The following is a 24308-nucleotide window of genomic DNA, read 5'->3' as shown; positions in this document are numbered from 1 at the left end:
TCCTCTCTCGTAAGAGGCCCTCGGCGCCTCGGCGTGGGGATGGGCGAGATGCCCGCCCGTGTAATATATATTGGCATCTGTCGAGGAGCGTGCACTGTTTGTTGATATTGGAGATGACAAGATGATTTAAGAATTTGCTCGTTTCCACGATGATCTCATTCGTGCTTGGGGAGGGGGGGGGGCGTGCAGAAGAATGAACTCTCCACTTTCCCTCTCTTTCCCTCTGTCTGTGTAACATACACACATACACACACATACACACACCACTTGTCTTATGCTAGCAGCCTGGTTCTGAGATACTCCCCACCCTCCCAGAGGCCAGTATTTAATTTTTCAAAACGAACGGTGTTTTGCTCAGCTGTAATCCGTTTTGACCTGGATTACGGTGGATCAAATCAAGCGGAGAGGCAGTAGATCTAGAGCGCAGGAAAAGGTGTGCTTAAAAAGGGAGGCAGGCGGACAGCCCTCAAGACTCTCAGGGAGCCAGAGTTGGAAGGGACCCTCAAGGATCATCTAGTCCAACACCCCCCCCCCCACAAAGCAGGAATCATAACGAAAGAATCCCTGACAGTTGTTCTCTTGCAAAAGCATTCCTACATTTTCTGGGGGTGATGCCCTGTAACCAGAAAGGTCCATCGCTGGAGAGCTCTAAGCAAAAAAGGGCTGCGTACCATTCGGTGGGGGTAGAATCAGATTTGCAGGGAAAGTGTTTTCCAGGCAAGGCAGTGGAGTCTGGTGCTGCTCAGTTAACTCCAATGCAGTCTGACCAAAGCTTGTCCAGGTGGGTTGATGCTTTAATTCTAGAGCATTTTAGTCCAAAAGCAGGTTATAAGTCAGGGACCAAAGGTGCCCTTCAGGTAGGGTTACCAGAAGTCCCCATTTCCCAGGGACAGTCCCCGGATTTGTGAATAAGTCCCCGGACAAATTCCATCCCCGGAATGTCCCCGGATTTCATCTAATGTCCCTGGGAAGCGTAGCAGCGGCAGTCTTAGCAGCCTGGAGCAGTTGGCTCTGGCTGGCTTCAGGAGCTGCTCAGAAGTCCCCATATGATGGTTGTGCAGGGGCTCCAAGACGCAGCTTCCGGGCTGCCTCCACCTTCCCTGACCCCAGCAACTAAGCTGCGAAGGGAGGCTTCATGCTGCCTATCGGAGCTTGTGTGCAAGTAGGAGGGGGCAGGGATCTCTCAGTGAGGCAACGGGAAGCCTCCCTTCCCAGCTGAGGGATCCCTGCCCCCTCCTGCTTGCACGCAAGTAGGAATGGGATTGGGGCTGCCCCGATGGGAAGGGAGGCATCGCGCTGCCTGAGAGATCCCTGCCCCCTTCTGCTTGCACGCAAGTAGGAGTTGGGATGTGGCTGCTGCTCAATGTGTAGTCTTTACATATTTATTTAAAGTGTCCCTAGATTCAATGGAAAATAAATCTGGTAACCTTACCTGGGCTTCAGGTGCTGTTGAACTCCCAGCTCCCATCAGTCCCAGGCCTTAGAGGTCCCGGGCCCTAAGGAAGTCAGACTATCCTCCACCAGGGCCAGGGCCTTCTCAGTGATGGCTCCAACCTGGTAGAATGCTCTTTCCCAGGAGACCAGGGCCCTGCAGGATTTAACTTCCTTCCGCAGGGCCTGTAAGACAGAGCTATTCCGCCTGGCTTTCAACTTGAACTTAACCTGATCTTTTATTCCCCTCCCTTCCCTCCCCCTCCCCTTTTTATGAAGATTACTTGCTCTGGGATCCCACAGCTAATTCTCCCCTGGTCTCCTCGCTGGCCCAAATAGGACTAATTTAGCCAGCTAGCCCTGGTGATCATCTTATGTTTATTGGATGGATTTCCCCCCTAAATTGATTTTTGAATTCTGAATTTACTGTTATTCACATTTTATACTGTATTTTAAGCTGTTTTTTGTTGCATCAATTAAGTGTTTTAAGTTTGTTGTTAGCCGCCCTGAGCCCGGTTTTTTGAACCGGGAAGGGCGGAGTATTGATAAAAACTTCTTCTTCTTCTTCTTCTTCTTCTTCTTCTTCTTCTTCTTCTTCTTCTTCTTCTTCTTATTATTATTATTATTATTATCAGAATTTAAAGACCCATTCTAGCTAGGAATGATAATAACAAAATGAATGTGGGCTAATCTGGGCTGGGGAGAATCCTAAGGGCCAGAAAGACAGGGCTGGGGGCCACATCCTAAAAACCTGCTCTAATACTTTTGGTTTTGAGAGCCCGTTTAAACCTGGGAAGGGGTGCAGAATGTGCTTTCTTCGACAGCTTTGTTATCCGTCAGCTTTGTACCAAGGAGGGGGGGGGAGCTGGTTGGATGGAAGGAACATGCACTGGGGAGGGGGGGGGGGGGCGTCAAGGCGAGCCTGAACAGCTTGAGCCCTCCATGCCAGGGGGTGGAGGGGAAGGAAGAGAGAAAGTGGGTCAGGAGGCAGCCCGTGGCTTAGAGAGACGGAACAGCTGCTGGAGACGGAGGAGGGCAAAAGGCAGGTTTGGCGGAGGGGCGAGAGGGGAGGGGGTGTCCCTCCATCCTGATTTGGAGACCTGCCAAGGTGAGTCTTAGCAAGAGTTTGGGGGGGGGGAAGGGCTGCTGGGAATGGCCTGCCTTTTCCTGGATGAGCTGACAGGTTTCCCCAGCTTATTTCTGACCGTGAGAGGTGATAAGACGTCTCTGCACCCCAAAACTTAAACCAGCTTTTATACAGTCACAGATAACAGGAAACACAGGGAACTGGCTTGTGTTCGGTTAGGACATAGGTCCATCTACCTTAGTACTGCAGACGCTGACTAGCAGAAGCTGTTCAGGGCTTCAGGTCTTTCTTGGCCTTGTATTGGGAGATCTCACTGGAAGGACAGATCCTGAAGCTGAGGCTCCAAGACTTGGGCCACCTCATGAGAAGAGAAGACTCCCTGGAAAAGACCCTGATGTTGGGAAAGATGGAGGGCACAAGGAGAAGGGGATGGCAGAGGACGAGATGGTGGGACAGTGTTCTCGAAGCTACCAGCATGAGTTTGACCAAACTGCGGGAGGCAGTGGAAGACAGGAGTGCCTGGCATGCTCTGGTCCAGGGGGTCACAAAGAGTCAGACATGACTAAATGACTAAACAACAACAACAATTGGGAGATGTTGGGGGTTGAACCTGGAAGCTTGAGAATGCAAAACAGGCATGTATGTGATAAAGGGGAGCCATACCGGGGTGAAGGTGTCTTCTTCTATTTGTCTCCGTGTCAGTTTTAGTTTTGGGGACGCAAGTGGCGCTGTGGTTTAAAGCCCACTGAGCGTAGGGCTTGCCGATCAAAAGGTCGGCGGTTCGAATCCCTGCGAAGGGTGAGCTCCCGTTGTTCAGTCCCTGCTCCTGCCAACCTATCAGTTCAAAAGCACGTCAAAGCGCAAGTAGATAAATAGGTACCACTCCCGCAGGAAAGTAAACGGCGTTTCCATGCTCTGCTCTGGTTCGCCAGAAGTGGCTTAGTCCTGCTGGCCACATGACCCGGAAGCTGTACACCGGCTCCCTCGGCCAGTAAACGAGATGAGCAACGCAACCCCAGAGTCAGCCACGACTGGACCTAATGGTCAGGAGTCCCTTTACCTTTACCGTTACAGTTTCAGTTTATTGGTTAATTTTTCTAGTAGGGCTGTTTCCCATACTATTTGGTACCACAGTGCCCCAGTTCACACAGGATTTTGCTCCGAAAGTTAAGACAAGGTCCCTTTCTGCTGTTTGGAAGAACTGGGAGCTGAAACCCAGAAAGAAATTCAAATTCCAGCAGTATCTCCAGTTAATTCCAGGGAAACCTCAAATGCAAGGATGACCCAGGGGGATTGGGATAGAGATGAGAAGTTGCACCTTCTGAGACCATATGTGCCTATCCCTTCAGATTTGTACTTCTTTAAATGTTGTGATGTTGTTCTCCAGCAACAACAAAAGTGTACAGAAATGCTTATATTACTAGGGTAAAGCATGCATAAGGACACATATGTTAGTGAGAACAACCTGCCAAAATAAATCAGAGGAAACTGCAAATCCTCATACTGAAATCCTCACTTTCTACAAATTTTGCGATGCTGTTCTCCAGCCAAGTTATGTGCACAAAAATGCATATATTGTACTGGGATACAAGTATGCATATACTGTAAACATATATATTAGGGGAAGTTGCTTTGCAAAAAAATATATGTGTGTACTTTGGGCCAGACAACATACAAAAACGTGTATATTGGGAGTAATTTGCACTAAACCACTGAAGGTATTTTGCATGGACTTTTTAAACAACAAAAATGTACAAACTGATGGAGAATGTGGTGAACGGAACTTAAGATTGTGGAAAAATGAGAAACTGGAATTGACTGTATTTGCTCATCCTTATCCTGTCCCAAAGGGGATGCGGATGGCGCTGTGGGTTAAACCACAGAGCCTAGGACTTGCTGATCAGAAGGTCGGTGGTTCGAATCCCCACGACGGGGTGAGCTCCCGTTGCTCGGTCCCAGCTCCTGCCAACCTAGCAGTTTGAAAGCACCTCAAAGTACAAGTAGATAAATAGGTACCGCTCCGGCGGGAAGGTAAACGGTGTTTCCGTGCGCTGCTCTGGTTCGCCAGAAGCGGCTTAGTCATGCTGGCCACATGACCCTGAAGTTGTCTGTGGACAAACACCGGCTCCCTCGGCCTATAGAGCGAGATGAGCGCTGCAACCCTAGAGTCGTCTGCGACTGGACCTAACGGTCAGGGGCACCTTTACCTTTAAAGGTAAAGGGACCGCTGACCATTAGGTCCAGTCGTGACCGACTCTGGGGTTGCATTGCTCATTTCGCTTTACTGGCCGAGGCAGCCAGCGTACAGCTTCCAGGTCATGTGGCCAGAGTAGTGCACGGAAATGCCTTTTACCTTCCCGCCGGAGCAGTACCTATTTATCTACTTGCACTTTGACGTGATTTCGATTTGTTATATCATGTTGTTTTTTTTGAAAGAGAGAAGGGGGTGTTGAAAGGATGCAGCTGATCATTTGACAATCAAGGAGAGAGATAAGGGACGCTAGAGATAAAGGAGGCTGCCTGGGAGGGGGGAGGTAAAAGCTCATGGATCCTCAGGGTTTTTACATTGGGTCATCCCAAATTCACCATCAGATCACATGTCTGTGGCCACAGCATGAACCACAAAAACCATACATCCACTGTTGCGTTCAGAATAATTTCCCCCCCCCCTTGTTTTCCTCCTCTAAAAGCTAGGTGAGTCTTATGGAGCGAAAAATACGGTAAACAGCAGAGCTCAGGGTTGAGGAAGAACCATTTCCAGCTTGAGGGCCACATTCCAGACAATGGGCCCAAGTTAGCCAAATCCCTTAACCTTAATGGGTCTACTCAGAGTAGGACCAAGACTGGCAACAACCCTAGCCAGATTTCTACATGTGCTCCTCTCTATCCAAGGAAGGAAGGAGCACGGCTGGAGTCCGAGGGCCCAATCCGACCAGGCAAAAACACTCCAGGAGAGGGTGCAATGCAGGGTTGCAGAAGAGGGCAGCCTGGGCTTTTATAGAGAGGACTTGACGGTCGCATTCAGCCACTGGCTTTGCCTTTCCAACCAAGGAAATGGAAAAACCACGACCCACCCCCTCCTGACTTTGCACCCCTAACCAATGCCTCCCTTGCCAAGCTCTTGCCAGCTGCCTCCTTGCCTCCTGCTGGGATGAGGGAGAGCAGCTGGGGCACCTCCTACGGCAAAACATGGAAGGACCGCGGGAAGCAGCTTTCTTCACGTCTATTATCTGCTCCCCACAGAGAGAGGGGAGGAAGGAGGAGAAAGGGGGGGCACAGAGGCGGGGCTACAGAAGGGACCTGTCTGAAAAGCTGCGGAGTGGGTGGGGTGGATGGGAGATGCTGCCTTCCCAGCGGGGGGCCCTGAAGACGTCATCTCTTGCAGAAAGGGAACTGGGCTGATACAGCTCCAGTGACTTCTGGGAAGGCCTGGGCCGTATTCAGCATATCTGGTGCCGTGGTGCAAAGATCCCTCTGATGCACCCCCCTGGCAACTCCAAAACAAGGGGTGGGGTGGAAAATGTCCTCTGCCTCCCCCACCGCCACAATCCCTGGCGTGGTGGCGGCGATCGAGCAGGAAAACGTGCTGATGGACAAAAGGAAGGCTGCGCGCCACCTTTTGGAGGACAATGATGACTGGGATCAGGGCCGTCTTTAGCAGATGCAGAGGGCTCTGCAGGGGTCGCTCTCCTCCCGAGGAGGCTTAGGAAGGAAGCTACACGCCTGCTGTCCATATACCGTATTTTTCGCTCCATAAGGCGCACCTGACCATAAAGCGCACCTACTTTTTTTGGGGGGGGGGGGATTCAAGAAAAAAAAAACGCGGCTCTTGGGGGCTTTTGTGGGAGGTGGGGGAAGTGAGAGAGCCTCGCTCTGTCCCTTCCCCCACCTTCCGCAAAAGCCAGGGACAGCTGCGCGAAGTCTTCCCAGGGCAGCAGGATGAAGCCTTCCCGCTGCTCCCCAGGCCTGGCGGTGGGGGAAGTGTGGCTTTCCCCCACCGCCAGCCCCCAAGCTGGGGAGCAGCCTTTCCGTTGCTCCCTGCGTTTGTGGGGCTGGCGAGGGAAGCCCAGGTCCCCCCTCCCAGCCCCAGGGACCATACATTCGCTCCATAAGATGCACAGACATTTCCGCTTAGATTTTAAGAGGAAAAAATTGCGTCTTATGGAGCAAAACATACGGTAGTTGGAGGGGCGCAGCTGGCTGGCGTGCAAGGAAAGGGGAGTCTGTCGGCAAAGCCGCGCAGCCTCCCCTCTCGCTGGGGCGCCCCTGAGTGGAGGGCGCCCTGGCACAACACACCACTAACACCAATGGGAAAGACGGCTCTGGGGACGGCAGAACTGGCTCCTTTCTAAAGGTGGCCACAGGGCTCCTGTTTCCCAATATGCCTGTGGCTGCCCCTCCTCACCCAACCGCTGCCTGGTCGCCTTCACAGCGACAGAGAAAGCAACTATATAAGAGGCAGCGTGGCCTAATGGTCAGAGTGTTGGACTAGGACCTGGGAGGCTGGGATTCGAATCCTTGCTCAGCCATGAAGCTCCCTGGGTGAGCCAGCCACTGCCTCTCAGCCTGGAGTTGCCAGGGGCCGACCCTCTGCATGCAAAGTGGGGGCTCTTTCCCTTAGAATAGGGATGGAAGAACTGTTAAGGGCACTGGGAAAGGGTAGCTCTGTGAGGGGGGAGGCTCCTAACAATTCTCAGCACCCCAAGCAGCCTACATTTCCTTGGGGGGAAGCTGTGACTGTTTGAAACAGCACAATAGTGGTTTAAGAGCACAGTGTGGGTGCGACCTAGCTTCAGATATTGTTGAACCAATATGGCATACCAGATGACAGAGGGCGAGATGGTGGGACAGTGTTGTCGAAGCTACCAGCATGAGTTTGACCAAACTGCGGGAGGCAGCGGAAGACAGGAGGGCCTGGCGTGCTCTGGTTCAGGGGGTCACGAAGAGGCGGACACAACTAAACAACAACAATATGAGATTTGGAAGGACTCAAGCCAGGAAAGCTGCCTGCTGCATTTTGGACCAGCTGAGGTTCCTGAGCAGTCTTCAAGGGCAGCCCCACATAAGGGACATTGTAAACAATCAAATCCAGCCAAAAAGGATGTGTGTGTGTGTGTGTGTGTAACATCAGATCGATTGCCCGGTGCTTTGCCAGGTTGCAGAAAGAGGCCCGTGGGCTGCTGATTGCCCTTCAAGGAGCAAATGTTCAAACGACTGTGTTTAGCGATGCCACGGCCGCCTCCGCTCGTCAGGAGATAATTGTAATTATCCTGCCAGGCCAGCTTCCCACCACTGGCAGCGCCATGCGCAGCAGCCTCTGTGAAGTGACGGGAGGCGGCGAGGAGAGGAGAGCCCGTCCTCTCAATTGGCAGGGCTTAATTTGCAGCGAGGCAGCCGACAGATCAGTTTCCAGTTGCCATGCTCATGAGAACGTAAGTGGAGCCTGTTACTTTAGACCAGGGGTAGGCAAACTGGGACGCAGGTGGCGCTGTGGGTTAAAGCCTCAGCGCCTAGGACTTGCCGATCGAAAGGTCGGCGGTTCGAATCCCTGCGGCGGGGTGCGCTCCCGCTGCTCGGTCCCAGCGCCTGCCAACCTAGCAGTTCGAAAGCACCTCCGGGTGCAAGTAGATAAATAGGGACCGCTTACCAGCGGGAAGGTAAACGGCGTTTCCGTGTGCGGCTCTGGCTCGCCAGAGCAGCGATGTCACGCTGGCCACGTGACCCGGAAGTGTCTCCGGACAGCGCTGGCCCCTGGCCTCTTGAGTGAGATGGGCGCACAACCCCAGAGTCTGTCAAGACTGGCCCGTACGGGCAGGGGTACCTTTACCTTTACCTTTAGGCAAACTAAGGCCCGGGGGCCGGATCTGGCCCATTCGCCTTCTCAATCCGGCCCACGGACTCAGTGGGTTTTCATGAGTAGAATGTGTCCTTTTATTTAAAACGCATCTCTGGGTTATTTGTGGGGCACAGGAATTCGTTCATTATTTTTTTCCTTCAAAAATATAGTCCGGCCCCCCAGAAGGTCTGAGGGACAGTGGACCGGCCCCCTGCTGAAAAAGTTCCCTGACCCCTGGATTAGACCAAAGGCCCATCTAGTCCAGTAACCTGGTCCTACTGTAGCCAAATATCCCTAAAAATCTAGGAATCTAGATAGACTCCCCCTGGAGCTGGAGGTTTTATAAAACAACCCTGGCTGAATCAGGTCAGGGGCTCCCCATCTAGCGCAGAATCCTGTTCTCACAAGTCATTGCCACTAGTCCTTTGTGCAACAAAGCACATCCTTTGGCACTCAAAGCATCTCTCTCCATCTCTCTCTCTGCCAGTTTCTCCTTTCCTCCTTCCCAAAGGTCGCTGCTCTACCCAGAAATCTCAAACCAAAAGTCATCTTGGCGCAAAATATCGACTCTGGAGTGTGTGGCCTTCTTGCAGGCAGCTATTTCGGGCCCTCCTCGTTTTCCCACTTTCCCTCTTTTAATTAGAACCTGGAGTGGAAACACCTCTCTCCATCCCTCTCTCTTCCCTTCCCCATTCCTCCATCTGACATTCACTTGAAAGAAAAACTTCCCTACAGGTTTAAAAAAAAAACAAACACGGGGGGGGGGGACGACGTTAATATATCCAGGAGAGTGAATTTGGCAATGCTTGCCAAACCACACCCCCCCCCCGACTCCACCTGCCCAGAGATGCTGGCTGGTTTGTGAGAATTTCTTCTTGAAAACTCACTAGATGGAGGCCTTGCTGGTTTGTGAGAATTTCTTCTTGAAAACTCACTAGATGGAGGCCTTGCTTACACACCCTTGCCAAACCCCACGACGCTCCAGGGGGCAGCCGTTGCCAGCTCTTAGCCTTGCTACAGGGAACCAGGCAGAGGGCCTTCTCGGTGGTGGCGCCCGCCCTGTGGAACGCCCTCCCACCAGATGTCAAAGAGATAAACAACTACCTGACATTTAGAAGACATCTGAAGGCAGCCCTATTCAGGGAAGTTTTTAATGTGTGACATTTGAATGTATTTTTAATCTTTGTTGGAAGCTGGGGAAACCCAGCCAGATGGGCGGGGTACAAATAAATTATTATTAACTATTATTATATTAACCCTAACCCCCCCAAACTTGAAGCATGGGAAGTCCCAACAAAAAAATTATAATTTAGGCAGAATATTTGGACTATTTGAAACGTATTTGTAACATTCAATGTGATTTGATTGGATTGTTAAAATGGGAAACTTAATAAAAATGTTTTTTTAAAAAATAAAAAATTATTATTATTATTATTAATCATTATTTATTATTTATTATTATTATTGTTATTATTATTATTAATTACTCATTATTATTATTATTATTGCTGCAGTGCCTTGGTGCTGTGCTTACCTCTTTACCTGCCCCGCTCGGAGCATTGCAAGAACGCAGCCTCAGTTTCCCTTACGGTCTCCTCTCTGGGCAGTAAGGCAGCTCAGGGGCAGAGGGCATGTAGGTGGCATGGCTTTGGAGCGAACCCCTGGTGGGGCACGAACCCCAACAAAAAGCCTGTCGGAAGATGAGATAGAGAAGGAAAGCTTCTGAGCATGGGCAGAGTGCCCACCTTGCCAAAGGGCAAGAATGAGTTGCTGGGTCAGCCTGCACCACAATACCGTGCTGACTCTTTCTGTCTCATTTTTGTTTTCCTTAATTAACCAACGCTGATACCCCATTCAATTTTCGTGCCCTTGGTGTGGGGAGAGAACTTTGGAAGGTTGGTTTTAACCTTTCCGCCGCCATCAAACCATTTTGCTGCAAATTTCTCTTTTCATTTTGCCCCCCACCCCGCACTCCCGCTCCTTGGCCATTTTCAAGGGAGGACTTGCGGTCGCTCGGAGAAAATAAATAAATCTATTTATACAACCGCACAGCGAAACGAAAGAGGCTGCAGATAGGACTGGGAGGCTGCCAAGGCCCTGAGGGCTGGAGAGGCTTAAGATAAACTCACGGGTCAAAACACTAACTGCCAGTGCCTGCCCAACACCCCGGAGGCTCACATGCCTTTCCCAGCTGCACATTCAGCCAGAAATCCAACTGGTGAAGTTCTCTCCCCCCCCAACTGCACCTGAAGAATTCCTGCCTGTGTTAAAGGCACAGCGCTTGTGCCAGCTCTGCTGATCGTGTTTACTTCTTCACCTTATTTATTTGTCGACTTTCTTACCCTTCGACAATTCTCAACCTCAGCTGCCTCACAAGGTTGTTGTGTGAGTGCAGAATGGGCAAAGAAGTGGGAGAGAGAGTCAGGTATGGCACACCTTGAGCTCTTTGGAAGAAAGGTGGGATATAAATGAAATCCCTTATTTTTCGCTCCGTAAGACGCACCTGACCATAAGACACACCTAGTTTTTAGAGGAGGAAAACAAGGAAAAAAATATTCTGAACGAAACAGTGGATGTACGGCTTTTGTAGTTCATGCTGTGGCCACAGACGTGTGATTTGACAGTGAGTTTGGGGTAGCCCAATGCAAAAATCCCGAGAATCCATGTGGATCCGTGATTTGTAACCACGTTTTTGCGCCATTGTGTCCCCACGTAACAGCGGATGCGTGATTTTTTTGGTGCAGGCTGTAGCCATGGACATGCTATGTGATCTGATGGTGAATTTGGGGTGACCCAATGCAAAAATCCTGAGGATCCATGGGTTTTTATCTACCCCCTCCCAGGCAGCCTGTGCTAGTCCCTTATCTTTCTCCCGATCCCACCGATCAGCTGTTTCCTTTCAACATTCCCTTCCCTCTTGTTTGCCTTAGTGTCTTTTCCTTAGCTGGAGCAGTTTTTTGCTCCTCCTTTTCTTCTAATTTCTCTCCTCGTTGCTTTCGTCTTCCTGTTTCGCCCCCTTTGCAAGTTTGCTGTCTTTACCTCCCCCCTCCCAGGCAGCCTCCTTTATTGCTAGCGTCCCTTATCTTGCTCCCAATCGCTTGCCGATCAGTGGCTTTGTTTCAACGCCCACTTCCCTCTTTAAAAAAAGAGAACACGATCTGCTTTTTGCCCCTGGGCAATTCGGCTCCGGGGACCACACATTCGCTCCATAAGACGCACAGACACTTCTCCTTACTTTTTAGGAAGAAAAAAGTGTGTCTTATGGAGCCTGAGGTATAAACAGTGCATACCCTGAAGGAAGGAAGGAAGGAAGGAAGGAAGGAAGGAAGGAAGGAAGGAAGGAAGGAAGGGAGAGAGAGAGAGAGAGAGAGAGAGAGAGAGAGAGAGAGAGATGGAAGGAAGAAAGAAAGGAGAAGGAGAAGGGGGCAGAGAGAGAGAGATGGAAGGAAGGAAGGAGAAGGGGGGAGAGAGAGAGAAAGATGGAAGGAAGGAAGAAAGGAGAAGGAGAAGGGGGCAGAGAGAGAGATGGAAGGAAGGAAGGAAGGAGAAGAGGAGAGAGAGAGAAAGATGGAAGGAAGAAAGAAAGGAGAAGGAGAAGGGGGGGAGAGAGAGAGATGGAAGGAAGGAAGGGGAAGGAGGAGGAGGGAGAGAGAGAGAGAGAGAGTGCGAGTGCCTGCTTCCGGAGGAATCTGGCGGGGATCCTGGCATGCGTCTCTGTGTGTCTCTGTCCCCATGGCAACGCCAGCCGCCTGCCTGCCTGCCTGCCTGCCTGAGCATGGCGCTCCGTGACATGGTGGACTTGGACTCCGGCCTGCAAGGCCAGGACTGGGGGGCCCTCAACCCAGAGCAGCAGATCAAGCTCTCCCACTTCAAGGTGGGTCAAGGGGAGGAGAGGGGGGTGTACGGGGGGGGTCCCTTAGAAAAGACCCACAAAGCTCGGCACTGTGGCTTCGCTTTCCCAAGGCATGCTGGGAGTCTGGTTCACGCTCCCTGCAAAGGGGCTTCTCTTGTAGTTTGGGGGGGGGGGGGGCAAAGCGGGTTTGGAGAGGATGCCTTAAGGCAGCTGGGCAAGAAATAAAGCGGATGAAAGGTGCGAAGATGGGGAGCACGGGGAAATAGGCAGTTTAGTTTTGGGGTGTGCAAAAGTCACAGCCCCCTGGAGAAGTTGCTTAGCATAATCACATTGTGGTTATGTTTATGATTACTATTATTAAACCTGTTTCTTTCAGAACAGAGTTTTAAATAACTGCCTGCTTCGCATTGGCTTCTTTTTGTTCTTCTCTCTCTCTCTCTCTCTCTCTCTGTCTAATCTCTCTCTCTAATATCTATATCTATCTATCTATCTATCTATCTATCTATCTATCTATCTATCTATCCATCTATCCATCTATCTATCTATCATCTATCTATCTATATCTATCTCTCTGTCTAATCTCTCTCTCTCTAATCTATCTAATCTCTCTCTCTCTCTTCTATCATCTATCTATCTATCATCTATCTATCTATCTATCTATCTATCTATCTATCTATCTATCTCTATCATCTATCGCTCTCTATCTCTGTCTAATCTCTCTCTCTAATCTATCTATCTATCTATCTATCTATCTATCTATCTATCTATCTATCTAATCCAGTGTTTCCCAACCTTGTGCCTCCAGATGTTTTTGGCCTACAACTCCCATCATCCCTAGCTAGCAAGACCAGTGGTCAGGGATGATGGGAGTTGTAGGCCAAAAACATCTGGAGGCACAAGGTTGGGAAACACTGACTAATCTATCTATCTTATCTCTCTCTCTCTGTCTTATCTATCATCTTTTGTCTTCTTTTATGTGATGGCGCAATTTGGAGCGGGATTGACTTTATTTTTCCAGTGCAAAAGCTTCCAGTATTTGTCCATTTTGGGCGAGCCTCTGGGGCTGGCGTTAGCGATGGCTGCAAACTTGGATGGGTTTGAAAGAGGACTAGGCCTGCTCACAGAGGATATAGCTCTCGGGGGGGGGAGGGGCTGGCTGCAAGTGCTCATCAGCACTCTACACATGCTCAGAGGTACTTATTTTGCACTCAAAACACTTGCCTGCAATTAATGGTGATCTTTGCAGGTTGGGCTGTGCTGATACGACAAGCAGCAGTTAACTGTACTTTCCGGAAACAATCGAATACATTTTTATTTTATTTCCAAACTGGATAAAAAGATCTCTGCTTTGGCTTTTCTTTGCTTACCATCTTCAAAACTCTCTCTCTCTCTTTTTTTTTAACGATACGACGGCAAATGGCCTTGAGACATGAATGTAAAAGCAGATTCGTAAATTAATAAATCATCGCCATCCTTTTAAGTAGACGCCCTCCCCGGTTTGCAACAGCATCAGGATTGTTTTGAGATATTTTAATTGCTTTCTCGTTTGTGCAGTTGCTGCCCTGGGCTCCTCTGGGAGGAAGGGTGGGATATAAATTTAATAAAATAAAACAAAACAACCACAACCACCATAAAAGCTAACCGAGGCCGTATTTTAACTGTGACACGTTCCGGAGAGGGTAGCCTGGAGTTACGTCTCGATTCAGCCAACACGGGGGAAAAGAGGAGCGCCGTGGCATCATCAAGACAAAACAGATTTATTGTGGCAGACGGTTTCATGGACTGGAGCCCAGCACATCAGGCGCATCCAGTCTGCGAACATTTATGCCACAATAAATCTGCTAGTCTTTAAAGGTGCCACATGGATCTTTGTTGTACATTTTAATGGCCCTCTCTGCAAGCTAAAGGTGTCTATATTATTATCGGAGTGGGTGGGGAGGATCCCTGTGGTCTTGATTTTCTGGGTAGTCTATCCCCTGCCCTTATTTTCCCCTTTAAGGAATGTTTTACTAAAATGGCTCATGTGGACTACAAGCCCCATCGTCCCTGACCATTGGCTCTGCTGGCTGGGGGCTGATGGGCATTGGAGTCGGAGAACATTGCTGAACTATAATTCACACCCCCTTGGCCACTGGCTGTGCTCAGGGCTGATGGGGCTGTAATAAGTTACCTCCCACTGATTCTTCAAGACCAACTTTGCTGGGCTGGTCATGTTGTGCGGGTGCCTGATGATTGTCTTCCAAAGCAACTCCTCTATTCCGAACTTAAAAATGGAAAGCGTAATGCTAGTGGTCAACAAAAGAGGTTCAAAGACTCTCTCAAGGCAAATCTAAAAAAATGTAGTATAAACACCGACAACTGGAAAACACTGGCCTGCGAGAAATGGGTTGTGAACAGTCTCCTTCAACAGCTACCAGGTTTTTCGCCATAGCCTGCAATAAGATTTGGAACTGGGGAAAAACCTTGCCTCCAAGTCAGGACAAATATGCTTAGATGCTCAGATCTTAGCTTCTTCTCAACTCTTTCCTCCACCCAGATAAACACCAGGATCGCTAATGAGAAATACCTTCGTGCGCACAAGGAAGTGGAAATGCTGCTGTCAGGATTTCTCAGGTAAGTTTTTCGACTTCTATGATTGGCGTGTGTGTGTGTGATCAGCCTTGGAAGAATCAGCTGGCGACCCACCATTTCACTGAAAAAGTTCTTTTAATTTACAAGGTGCCCAGGGTATTTCTTGCGAGGCTGCAGTTCACCCTCACGGAAAAAAAGTTTGGCAATTTCCCCCCACCCACCTCGCTTTCCTAGCTGCCTTGCTAATTGCTTTATCGATTCCCAATGAAGGAACCGTTGTAATTACGAAGAGGTCTTCTTAATTGTTATAAATATTTCCTCGGCCCTGTGACGGTTGTACGTTCTTGTTCCTTGTTTTTAATATAAAACTCCATCACACACACACATCCAAAGGTGAATGCAGATGTAAATTAAACGTTTCTCCCCGGTTGCTAATTGGCTTATCGATTCCCAATAAGGAAAGAGTGATTTACCAATTTGTCTTGCGTACCTTTGACAAGGACTTACAAAATCAACAGAGAGGAGAAAGGGGGGGCACACAATCAACTGCTTAAAAAACTCCCTTTTAAAAGTCTTTTTTTTCCCCTGTCCACCTCTCTCCCCCTCCTCCCTGCTCCATGTTTCCAGGGAAGTTCTGCTGCAAAGACCAAATAATATTCGGGAGTTTGCTGCTGGTAAGAGTTCCATTTCCTAGCCTTACATATTGAGAGATTTTACTTTTTCACATACCAGGTGCTGGAAGGAACTGGAGGGGAGTATTTTCTTGGGCTCAAATCACGCACGTTTCCCACAGGCATCTGGTTGCACTCAGGATGTTCAAACAGAAGGGCCAATGGCCTGATCCTGCAAATGCTTCCTATGCTATTAGAGCAGGTAGCACAGCAGCGCCTGGCGATGGGGTACCTGCAGCCATCTGGAGGCTGTTGGGACTCCCAGCATCCCCTCACCCTTGGGCACCCATAGGTGTCCTCCATCCATCGCTGGCCTCGTGCGTGCAACACCCGTGCAAAAGATTGTGGAGTCCGTCCCTGGCCATTACCTCCACAGCTGGCAGGACCAGCTTATGTGAGATGGCACTGGGCGTCACGGAACGCCCACAGGCATTTCAACTGTGCAAGGGAGAGAACAGTCACGGTCCAGTTCCCGGGCGGTCGAAGTCCCGGATAGGGATCTTGGAACCGGGGGCAAGATGGCGGGGTGGGAGCAGGAACGGGGGTCCAGAAGCCAGGAAGCCAAGAGTCCAAGGGTCAGAGAGCTGGGAGTCACGACGTCAAGGGGTCGCAAAGTCAGGGGTCCAAGGGTCAGGAAGCAAGGGGTCATGAAGTCAAGGGTCCGAGGGTCAGGAAGCAAGGGGTCATGAAGTCAGGGGTCCAAGGGTCAGGAAGCAAGGGGTCATGAAGTCAAGGGTCCGAGGGTCAGGAAGCAAGGGGTCATGAAGTCAGGGGTCCGAGGGTCAGGAAGCAAGGGGTCATGAAGTCAAGGGTCCGAGGGTCAGGAAGCAAGGGGTCATGAAGTCAGGGGTCCGAGGGTCAGGAAGCAAGGGGTCATGAAGTCAAGGGTCCGAGGGTCAGGAAGCAAGGAGTCATGAAGTCAGGGGTCCGAGGGTCAGGAAGCAAGGAGTCACAAAGTCAGGGGTCCGAGGATCAAGTAGCAAGGAGTCACGAGTCAAGGGTCCGAGGATCAAGGAATCAAGGAACCAAACGCAGCAAGGCAGGGAATGTGTTGCTGTGGCAAAGAGCCGAAGGGAAATGCTGACCTTATATCCCTTCCCGGCTCTTGCCACCAGGTGCAGTAAGTTACCAATTGGCCTCACCTGTGCGGCCGCGCCTTGCCTCTCCAGAACAAACTTAGGAAGGCCCCAGTCCTGCAAAGCCCTATTGGTCACAGGGCCTGGCTCCTGCACGCACACCTGGCAAGAACCAAGCACACCTGAATGAACAGCACACCAGTTTCTGCGCGGAGACGATGTGCGCTTGAGCTTCTGCCATGTACCAAGGAGGTTCCCACCTTCCCGATTCTCGTCCCTTGTAAATCAGCGCCCCCGTTTTTCCCTTTCGAGAGCGTCCGGTCAAAATTTAGCCAAGAGTGACCAGTACTGTTCTCCTTCAGGGAACCCAACCCATGGCCTTCTGAAGGCTGATGGATCCCAGTTCCCACCAGCCCCAACCACAGGAATGATGGGAACTGTAGTCCCAAGAACAGGTTGGGGGCCATGGCTTCCCCTGGAGTGCCTTTCCCTCACGACACCACAGGACCCACCTGAAAAATCAAGTTTTTTTGAAAGAGGAAGGGGTCTCTCGAAGTGCAAGGGGCGCCCAACTAACAACCCAGCCGCGTCAGAAATCAAATATCAGGAGGGAGACACGGCTTGCAGAAGGAATATAAACCGAAGTCATTCCAACAAGGGCTGATGGGCTGGTCCCCTGGGTTTCCATGAGGCATAGTCTGAGTCCAGTCCGAGGTCGAGGCTGCAGTATTGAGGCCGTCTGTCAAAGCTGAAGCTGGGTCCAAGGCAGGGAGTCGGGTGAGGTCAGGAGATCCAGCAGGACAGGATGCAGGCAGGATCTGGCTCCCGCAACCTGGGACTGGCTGGCTTTTATCTGTCCTGAGGCATAGGGCGGCCCCGATCCTCAGGTGACTCGCCTCTCCTGGCCTGGAGGCGAGCACTCCTCCTGCGGGAACTTAGTTCCCTCCGCCTCTCTGCCCTGAGCCTCTGCAGCTCAGGAGAGGCTGGAGGGTTACCGGTCCCAGAGGTAACCTCCTCTTCCCCTGATGGGGCTGAGAGTGGAGTGGGTCCTCCATCACCTCAGGGGCCAGAGCAGACTCAGCTGGTGCCTGCACCTGAGGATCCAGCACAGGTGAGGACCCCAGGCTCAGCTCATGCCCCAGGCTCAGCTGGTTCTGGAGGCAGGGAATCCTGTGCAGGCTGGGATCCCTCAGGTTCAGCATCTGAGTCCGAATCCCAGGCCATCACAGCTGATGCTCTGGCACTGGGAGTGGCGCTCAGGAATGGCCAGAGCATGTAATACTCGTTGGGTCTGTGACAAAGAGAACACCCCGTATGGATGTGGCCATTCAATCATGGCTGGGGTGGGTGGAAAGAGAACAGGAAGCCGAGGCCTTGCTGTCCCTTTCTACTCTGCGCCCTGGAGCTTTTATGGAGGAGCATGAATGGATGAGGCAGGCAGATCAGCACCAGGTGTGCCTGGGGGCTCCATGCGGCCCCCAAACCTCTCTCCCTGGCCCTCGGGGAGCTCTCGCCAGGCCACGTCCCTCACCAGCCCTGCCCCACAGATTCCTTGCTTGTTTTTCTCTGGCTGGGATGTGCCCTCTAGGGCAAAGGATGGGGAACGTCAGGAGCCAGGTGCGGCCCTCCAGACCTCTCCGTCTGGCCCCCGAGAGTCTCCCCAGGCAACACTTCCCTTCCACAGCCACACACGACCGGAGGGCTTTTGCTTGGCTGGGATATGGCCTTGAATTCTTGAGGACCCCTTGGAGATGCAATAAATCTGTTAGCGGCACCCAGCTTCCCTCTCCCTTTGGCTAACCTTCTCGTCTTCCTTCACTCTCTCCTCCCAGACTACTTCACCAACCCGGAACTCCCCAAGAAGATCAAGCAGCAGATGATGGAGAAACTCAACGAGGCTGTCTAAGCGATGCCTCGCACTCGGGCCCCTCTTGGAGGAAAATGCAAACTCTTCGCTTTTGGACTTCCCATCGCAAATGAACAGACCTTCCCCTGGAAATGGGTTGTTTGCGACTAGCTTCTGCTCAAGAGGAAAACCTCTGAAACCAACGTCCACCAATTTCAGTGGGTCTCCTCAGAGCAGGAGTGCAGAGCAGACAACCCAACTCTTTTACTCTTTTGCATTTAATTTAACCTCTTCTCCTCCGGGTCCGGAGGGGAGAGAATAAAGCTGGACTTCCAAAACAAGGGTGATGTTGACTTCATTTGCCTCGACAATTATTTGCTTGGGGATTAAAGGTGTAAGGCAGAGAGTACCCACGAACGGTTAGAACAGGGGTCAGCAAACTTTTTCAGTAGGCCTTGTGGGGGGCCAGACTATATTTTTAAGGGGGGGAAAGTAAACAAATTCCTATGCCCCACAAATAACCCAGAGATGCATTTTAAATAAAAGCACACATTCTACTCATGTAAAAACACACTGATTCCCAGACCGTCCATGGGCCAGATTTAGAAGGCGATTGGGCCGGATCCGGCCCCCGGGCCTTAGTTTACATACCCATGGGTTAGAAGGTATACCTTTGTAAAAGGAAGTATGCCATTCTAAGTAGCCTTCCTTGGGAGTAAGGCCACATTTACTTTAAACAGCAATACCACTGTCAGGGCTACCCCCCAAAAAATTCTGGGAGCTGCTTTTTGCACCCTAGTCAGAGACCCCAGTTCACCTCACAGAGCTACAACTCCCAGAACTACTCTGGGAATTGTAGAACGAAGCTGCATGCCGGTTCCCTGCTCAGTCCACTTTTGCCCAGCGTGGATTCAGAGTTAAAAAAAAACCCCTCTCGTTTCCTCTTTGGTTCATCTAGCTGGTCCCTGGATACCCAATGAACCCTCTGCTATTTGTGAGGCATGTTCTTTGAGGGATGTGCTTTGATAGCAGGCTCAAGGGACAGCAGGGCCTGGGCAGGGAGGGCAGGGTCTTTAGGATACCTGCAGGATACCTGCACCGCAAGGATGTTAGTTACAAAAACAAGGTAGTTTGGGGAAATGGGTGGCGAGAGGCAGAATTCGCTTAGCGGTTCGAGGAGTCGAGGGCAGGATGAGGGCAAACAAGACAGGGGAACGCCCTCGTAAATCACCCAGAGGTGTGATTCGGCTGCCACCTGGTGGTGCCAAACAGGAAGAGGGGGGAAATTTACGTTGTCAGGGCTGCAAAATGAATAAAAATAGCAGCCAAACTGTAGGGAGGTAGACACCAACAAAAAAGGGGAGGTGAATCTCTGCTTCATTAGTGCAGATTGTTCTTCCCCTCTGCTCACAGCTCCCCAAGACTCCTAAGAAAATAACATCATCATCATCATCATCATCTTCATCATCATCATTTTATTACTTATACCCCATTTGGCTGGGTTGCCCCAGCTACTCTTGTGTCTAGGCCCTGAGCTCTCACTAGGGTCCCAGATGGCATTTGTTTCATTATTTACTGTATTTTTTGCTCTAAAGACTCACTTTTTCCCTCCTAAAAAGGGGAAATGTGTGTGCGTCTTATGGAGCGAAAGCAGGCTGCGCAACTATCCCAGAAGCCAGAACAGCAAGAGGGATTGCTGCTTTCACTGCACAGCGATCCCTCTTGCTGTTCTGGCTTCTGAGATTCATAATTTTTCTTTCTTTCTTTTTTTCCACCTCCAAAAACTAGGTGCATCTTGTGGTCTGGTGCATCTTATGGAGCGAAAAATACAGTATATTCTGCTTTCCTACTGGAACAAAGCTGCTCAGAATTTAAGAAAGGGGAGAGGGCAATGGTGACCAAGAACTGGTGGCCACCCCTCTAGTTCCACTGGTCAACCTCTGGAAGAGCCGGTGTAGCAGTGTAGCAATGCCAGGCCAGGACTCTGAGTGACGAGGGTTCAAATCTACACTTGGCCATGAAGTTCACTGGGTGCAAGCCTTTGGCCCTATCTGAAGTAGCGTCTCCACCTCCATCGTTCTGCCCGGACATTGCGGTCCAGTGCCGAAGGCCTTCTGGTGGTTCCCTCACTGCAAGAAGCCAAGTTACAGGGAACCAGACAGAGGGCCTTCTCGGTGGTGGCGCCCGCCCTGTGGAACGCTCTCCCATCAGATGTCAAAGAGAACAACTACCAGACTTTTAGAAGACACCTGAAAGTTTGATGCATTAAAAAGGTAAAGAGTCCCCTGACCATTAGATCCAGTCGTGACCGACTCTGGGGTTGCAGCGCTCATCTCGCTTTATTGGCTGAGGGAGCCGGCGTACAGCTTCTGGCTCATGTGGCCAGCATGATTAAGCCACTTCTGGCGAACCAGAGCAGCGCACGGAAACGCCGTTTACCTTCCCACCGGAGCGGTACCTATTTATCTACTTGCACTGGTGTGCTTTCGAACTGCTAGGTTGGCAGGAGCAGGGACCGAGCAATGGGAGCTCACCCCGTCGCGGGGATTCGAACCGCCGACCTTCTGATCAGCAAGTCCTAGGCTCTGTGGTTTAACCCACAGCACCTTTAATGTTTTGTTGGAGGCCGCCCAGAGTGGCTGGGGAAGCCCAGCCAGATGGGTGGGGTATAAATAATAAATTATTATTATTATCACTTCATCTCAGCCTGACCTACCTTGCAGGGTTGTTGGAGGCACTACAGAGAAGGGGGAGAGCCGTGCATATGCCGCCTTGAGCTCCTTGGAGAAAAAAAAGATATGGAAGAAATTCAATAAATAAACGCTAAATGGCTGGGGAGTATCTACAGGGGATGGGGAAGAGGCAGTAGGCCACACAATGGCAGGAGAACACTGCAGGGATAGCTAGCACAGCTTCTTCCAGATATTGTTGCCACTGGCCAGGCATGCTGCTAGCAAAAATGCTTCTGAAAATTGGTTGCTGGAAACCACAGGAGGGGAGACAGTTTGAACGCTTTCCTTTGGGGCGACTGGTTGGCCACTGTGAGAACAGGAGGTGGACCAGATGGGCCATTGGCCTGATCCATGAAGGCTCCTCCTGTGTTCCTATGCTGATGGGAGTCTGGCAAGATGTAGAGGACCAAGGGTTAAGGCACCCCTGAGCTAGCTGAGGACGGGTGTCTATAGACTGTGGGACGGACTCTCTCAGAAGGCAGCGGACTCTCCTTCGCTGGACGTTTTTCAGCAGAGGCTGCATGGCCATCTGTCAGGAATTCTTGGGCTGCGAGGGGGTTGGACTGGATGACCCCTGGGGTCCCTTCTATGCTGGGCTCAGGAGTAACCCGGGTAACGTGGTCCAGGTCCGGTCCTAAATCCAAGTGTGCCGCGAGGAGTCAGTCCGCCAGGACACGAGGCAGGAAACCAGGCAAGGTCAGGCACCGGATCTCAGGCAGGATTTAGCATACAGCAATGTTGCTCCTGCAACCTGGGGCAGGGTCCAACAGCCTTTTATCTTTGTTAGGGTAGTGGCCGGTCCTGATCCCCTGGCTACTCACCTCCCTGTCTTGCCCAAAGGCGAGCACTCCTCCTGCGAGTACTCAGGTCTCTCCTTCTCTCAGACCTGAGTCTCTGCAGCTCGGGAGACGTCGGTGGGTTACTAGACCCAGGGGCCGCCTCAGCCTCCCCTGACCCAACCGGTAGTGGAGCAGCTGTAAGTGATGGCCCAGCTGGAGGCAATGAAGGAATCCCCGCATCTGGAGCCAGGGCAGGCTCAGGCCCCGGACTCAGCCCAGCTAGTGCTTGTTGCAGGGGAACCTGTACAGACTGGGGCTCTTCAGGATCAGGCCCCAGACTAGGTTCAGATGCTGCCTGGGGCAAAGGATCCAGTGCAGACTGAGACTCCTCTGAGTCCCAGGCCATCACACCTCCCAACTCTACCATTCTATGACCTTTCAGGTGCTGTTGGGATTCCCAACTCCCACCAAGAGCGACGGAACTGGGGGTCCAACCACATATGGATGGCACCACGATGACCGACTGCGCTTCGCAGCAAAACCAGTGTGTGTGTGTGTCTTTACTCGCTAGCGGATGGCCAGATATTTGCATCCCAGCTGGGAGATCAACTTCCCACATCCGTTCCATTAAAGGACGAGACAGGGGTCAGTGCGCCACACCCTCTCCCTCCACCAGCCCCACCCCCCGTCCTCTGAGCCGCCTTCCCCTCCCTAGCTTGGAAGAACCATCCTCTGACATTATCTCGGGAGTCACCTTGACGAGGTGGGACGTCAGCCTCGCCATAACTGATGGGCCTTCTGCGGCAAAGGGCCGAGCGCCTCTGTGAATATTCATAGCTGTGTTCCGTCTCCCACCGGCAGAGAGAGCCCCTCCGCCGGCCCACGTAAGGGGCTTAATGACACTTTTGGCAGCTTCCTCTGCTTTGCTTTTAAGAGGGAGGAGGGAGGACGACATAAAAAGCTTTCCCGGCTATCTTCCCCGCGGGGAGGACGCAGCAGCACGCCCACACTTTCTTCCTGCCCGGGCCGCTCCAAGCGCTTCGCGGCTAAAGTGAGCGAAAGCTCGTGTTCCCCTCTAGCGAGGGAGGGTGGGTTTTTTTAAAAGGAGGAGGCAGAGGGCCCCATCCATCATCTGAAGGGCTGGCTCCGAAGGCACACCGCCCCAGGCGTGAATTATTCCAGGGCGCGCTTCAAATGCCATTGTTCATGCCGAAGGTGCGCAATGCTGTAATTAATGGCTGTGGAGGAGAGACGCAGACCCGAATAGGTGAAAGTCCACAGGCTGGGCTGCCAGGTATCGTCCAGGATGGAGCCATCGGTTCTGTCTCCTTTTGCACGAACCGGGGAAGGGGTCGCCAAGGCGGCAAAGTCTCCTTAGTGGCGGGACACACCGCAGAGGAAGATGGGTCGCTGCCGCAAGTCCTTCCAAGAGTTCTGTTCTCGAAAGGTTCAAAACCTCAGCTGGGGCACTGCTCAACCCACGCAGACTGCCAGCAGCTCTCCAGCGTCTCAGACAAGGATCCCAGCCCTATCTGGAGGTATCATGACACAATGACCCTAGTACCTTCTGTATTGCACTGAGCGACGGTGCTTCCTTTAAAAATAAAGCAAGATTCCAACTCTGGATACATGATTCTGATGATGCATGGGTTTCTCCGACCCACAAGCGCCTTTCCTCTAAAAGGTAAAGGGGCCCCTGACCATTAGGTCCAGTCGTGGACGACTCGAGTTGCAGCGCTCATGTCGCTTTACTGGCCAAGGGAGCCGATGTACAGCTTCCAGGTCATGTGGCCAGCATGAGCAAGCCACTTCTGGCAAACCAGAGCAGTGCATGGAAATGCTGTTTACCTTCCCGCTGGAGCAGTACCTATTTATCTACTTGTGCTTTGATGTGCTTTTGAACTGCTAGGTTGGCAGGAGCAGGGACCGAACAACAGGAGCTCACCCCATCACAGTGATTCGAACTGCTGTCCATCTGATCGGCAAGCCCTAGGCTCAGTGGTTTAGACCAAAGTGCCACTCCTCTAGCCTGCTCCTTTTCCTGGTTTCCTGCCCTCGCAACTCTTCCTCCTCCTGACCGTCTCCCTGTTTCCCCTGGGACCTCTCCCTCTTCAAACCTTCCCGTTCAAGCCTTCTTCCACCTCTTTGCTGGGATATTCTGCCAGCCCCACCCCTCTAGAGGAAACCGGGGGCAACTCAGCCAATGGCCATTGACAACTGCCTCAGCGTCAGGGCAAGCTCGGCCAATGGCAAATCCGTAACCTTTAGGGTCAGAGCAAGGCTCGGCCAATGGCAGATCAGCGGCTCCCTTCCATCTCCACACCCCACGACCGAGGCAATCAATGGAGGCCAACTCGTCCATCGCCATCACAAAACCCTTTCAGCGCTTTACTATCCAGATGCCCTTGGACATTAAGAGAGGAGAG

The 24308-nt window shown here is 51.5% G+C and overlaps 1 protein-coding gene across 1 annotated transcript; it reads left to right on the top strand.

Annotated features, from left to right (window-relative positions):
• The first annotated feature begins 12067 nt into the window (after positions 1-12067).
• On the top strand, positions 12068-18712 carry RIIAD1 (regulatory subunit of type II PKA R-subunit domain containing 1). Its single transcript, XM_083716126.1, has 4 exons — positions 12068-12228; positions 14744-14820; positions 15406-15452; positions 18358-18712. Exons 1-4 carry the CDS (start codon positions 12130-12132, stop codon positions 18429-18431), a joined length of 297 nt encoding a protein of 98 aa, XP_083572252.1. The 5' UTR covers positions 12068-12129; the 3' UTR covers positions 18432-18712.
• Positions 18713-24308: the final 5596 nt, after the last annotated feature.

The sequence above is a fragment of the Podarcis gaigeae genome, assembly GCF_964106915.1.
Source record: "Podarcis gaigeae genome assembly, chromosome: 16".
Classification (NCBI taxonomy): Eukaryota; Metazoa; Chordata; class Lepidosauria; order Squamata; family Lacertidae; genus Podarcis; species Podarcis gaigeae.
This window is presented reverse-complemented; position numbering and strand designations above follow the sequence as displayed.

Bases quoted from the DNA above. Each gene is read 5' to 3' on its own strand.
- RIIAD1 (XM_083716126.1), top strand. From the start codon at position 12,130: ATGGCGCTCCGTGACATGGTGGACTTGGACTCCGGCCTGCAAGGCCAG. The intron at 12,229-14,743 runs GTGGGTCAAGGG...TCCTCCACCCAG, and splicing joins TCAAGCTCTCCCACTTCAAG to ATAAACACCAGGATCGCTAA. The intron at 14,821-15,405 runs GTAAGTTTTTCG...CCATGTTTCCAG, and splicing joins CTGCTGTCAGGATTTCTCAG to GGAAGTTCTGCTGCAAAGAC.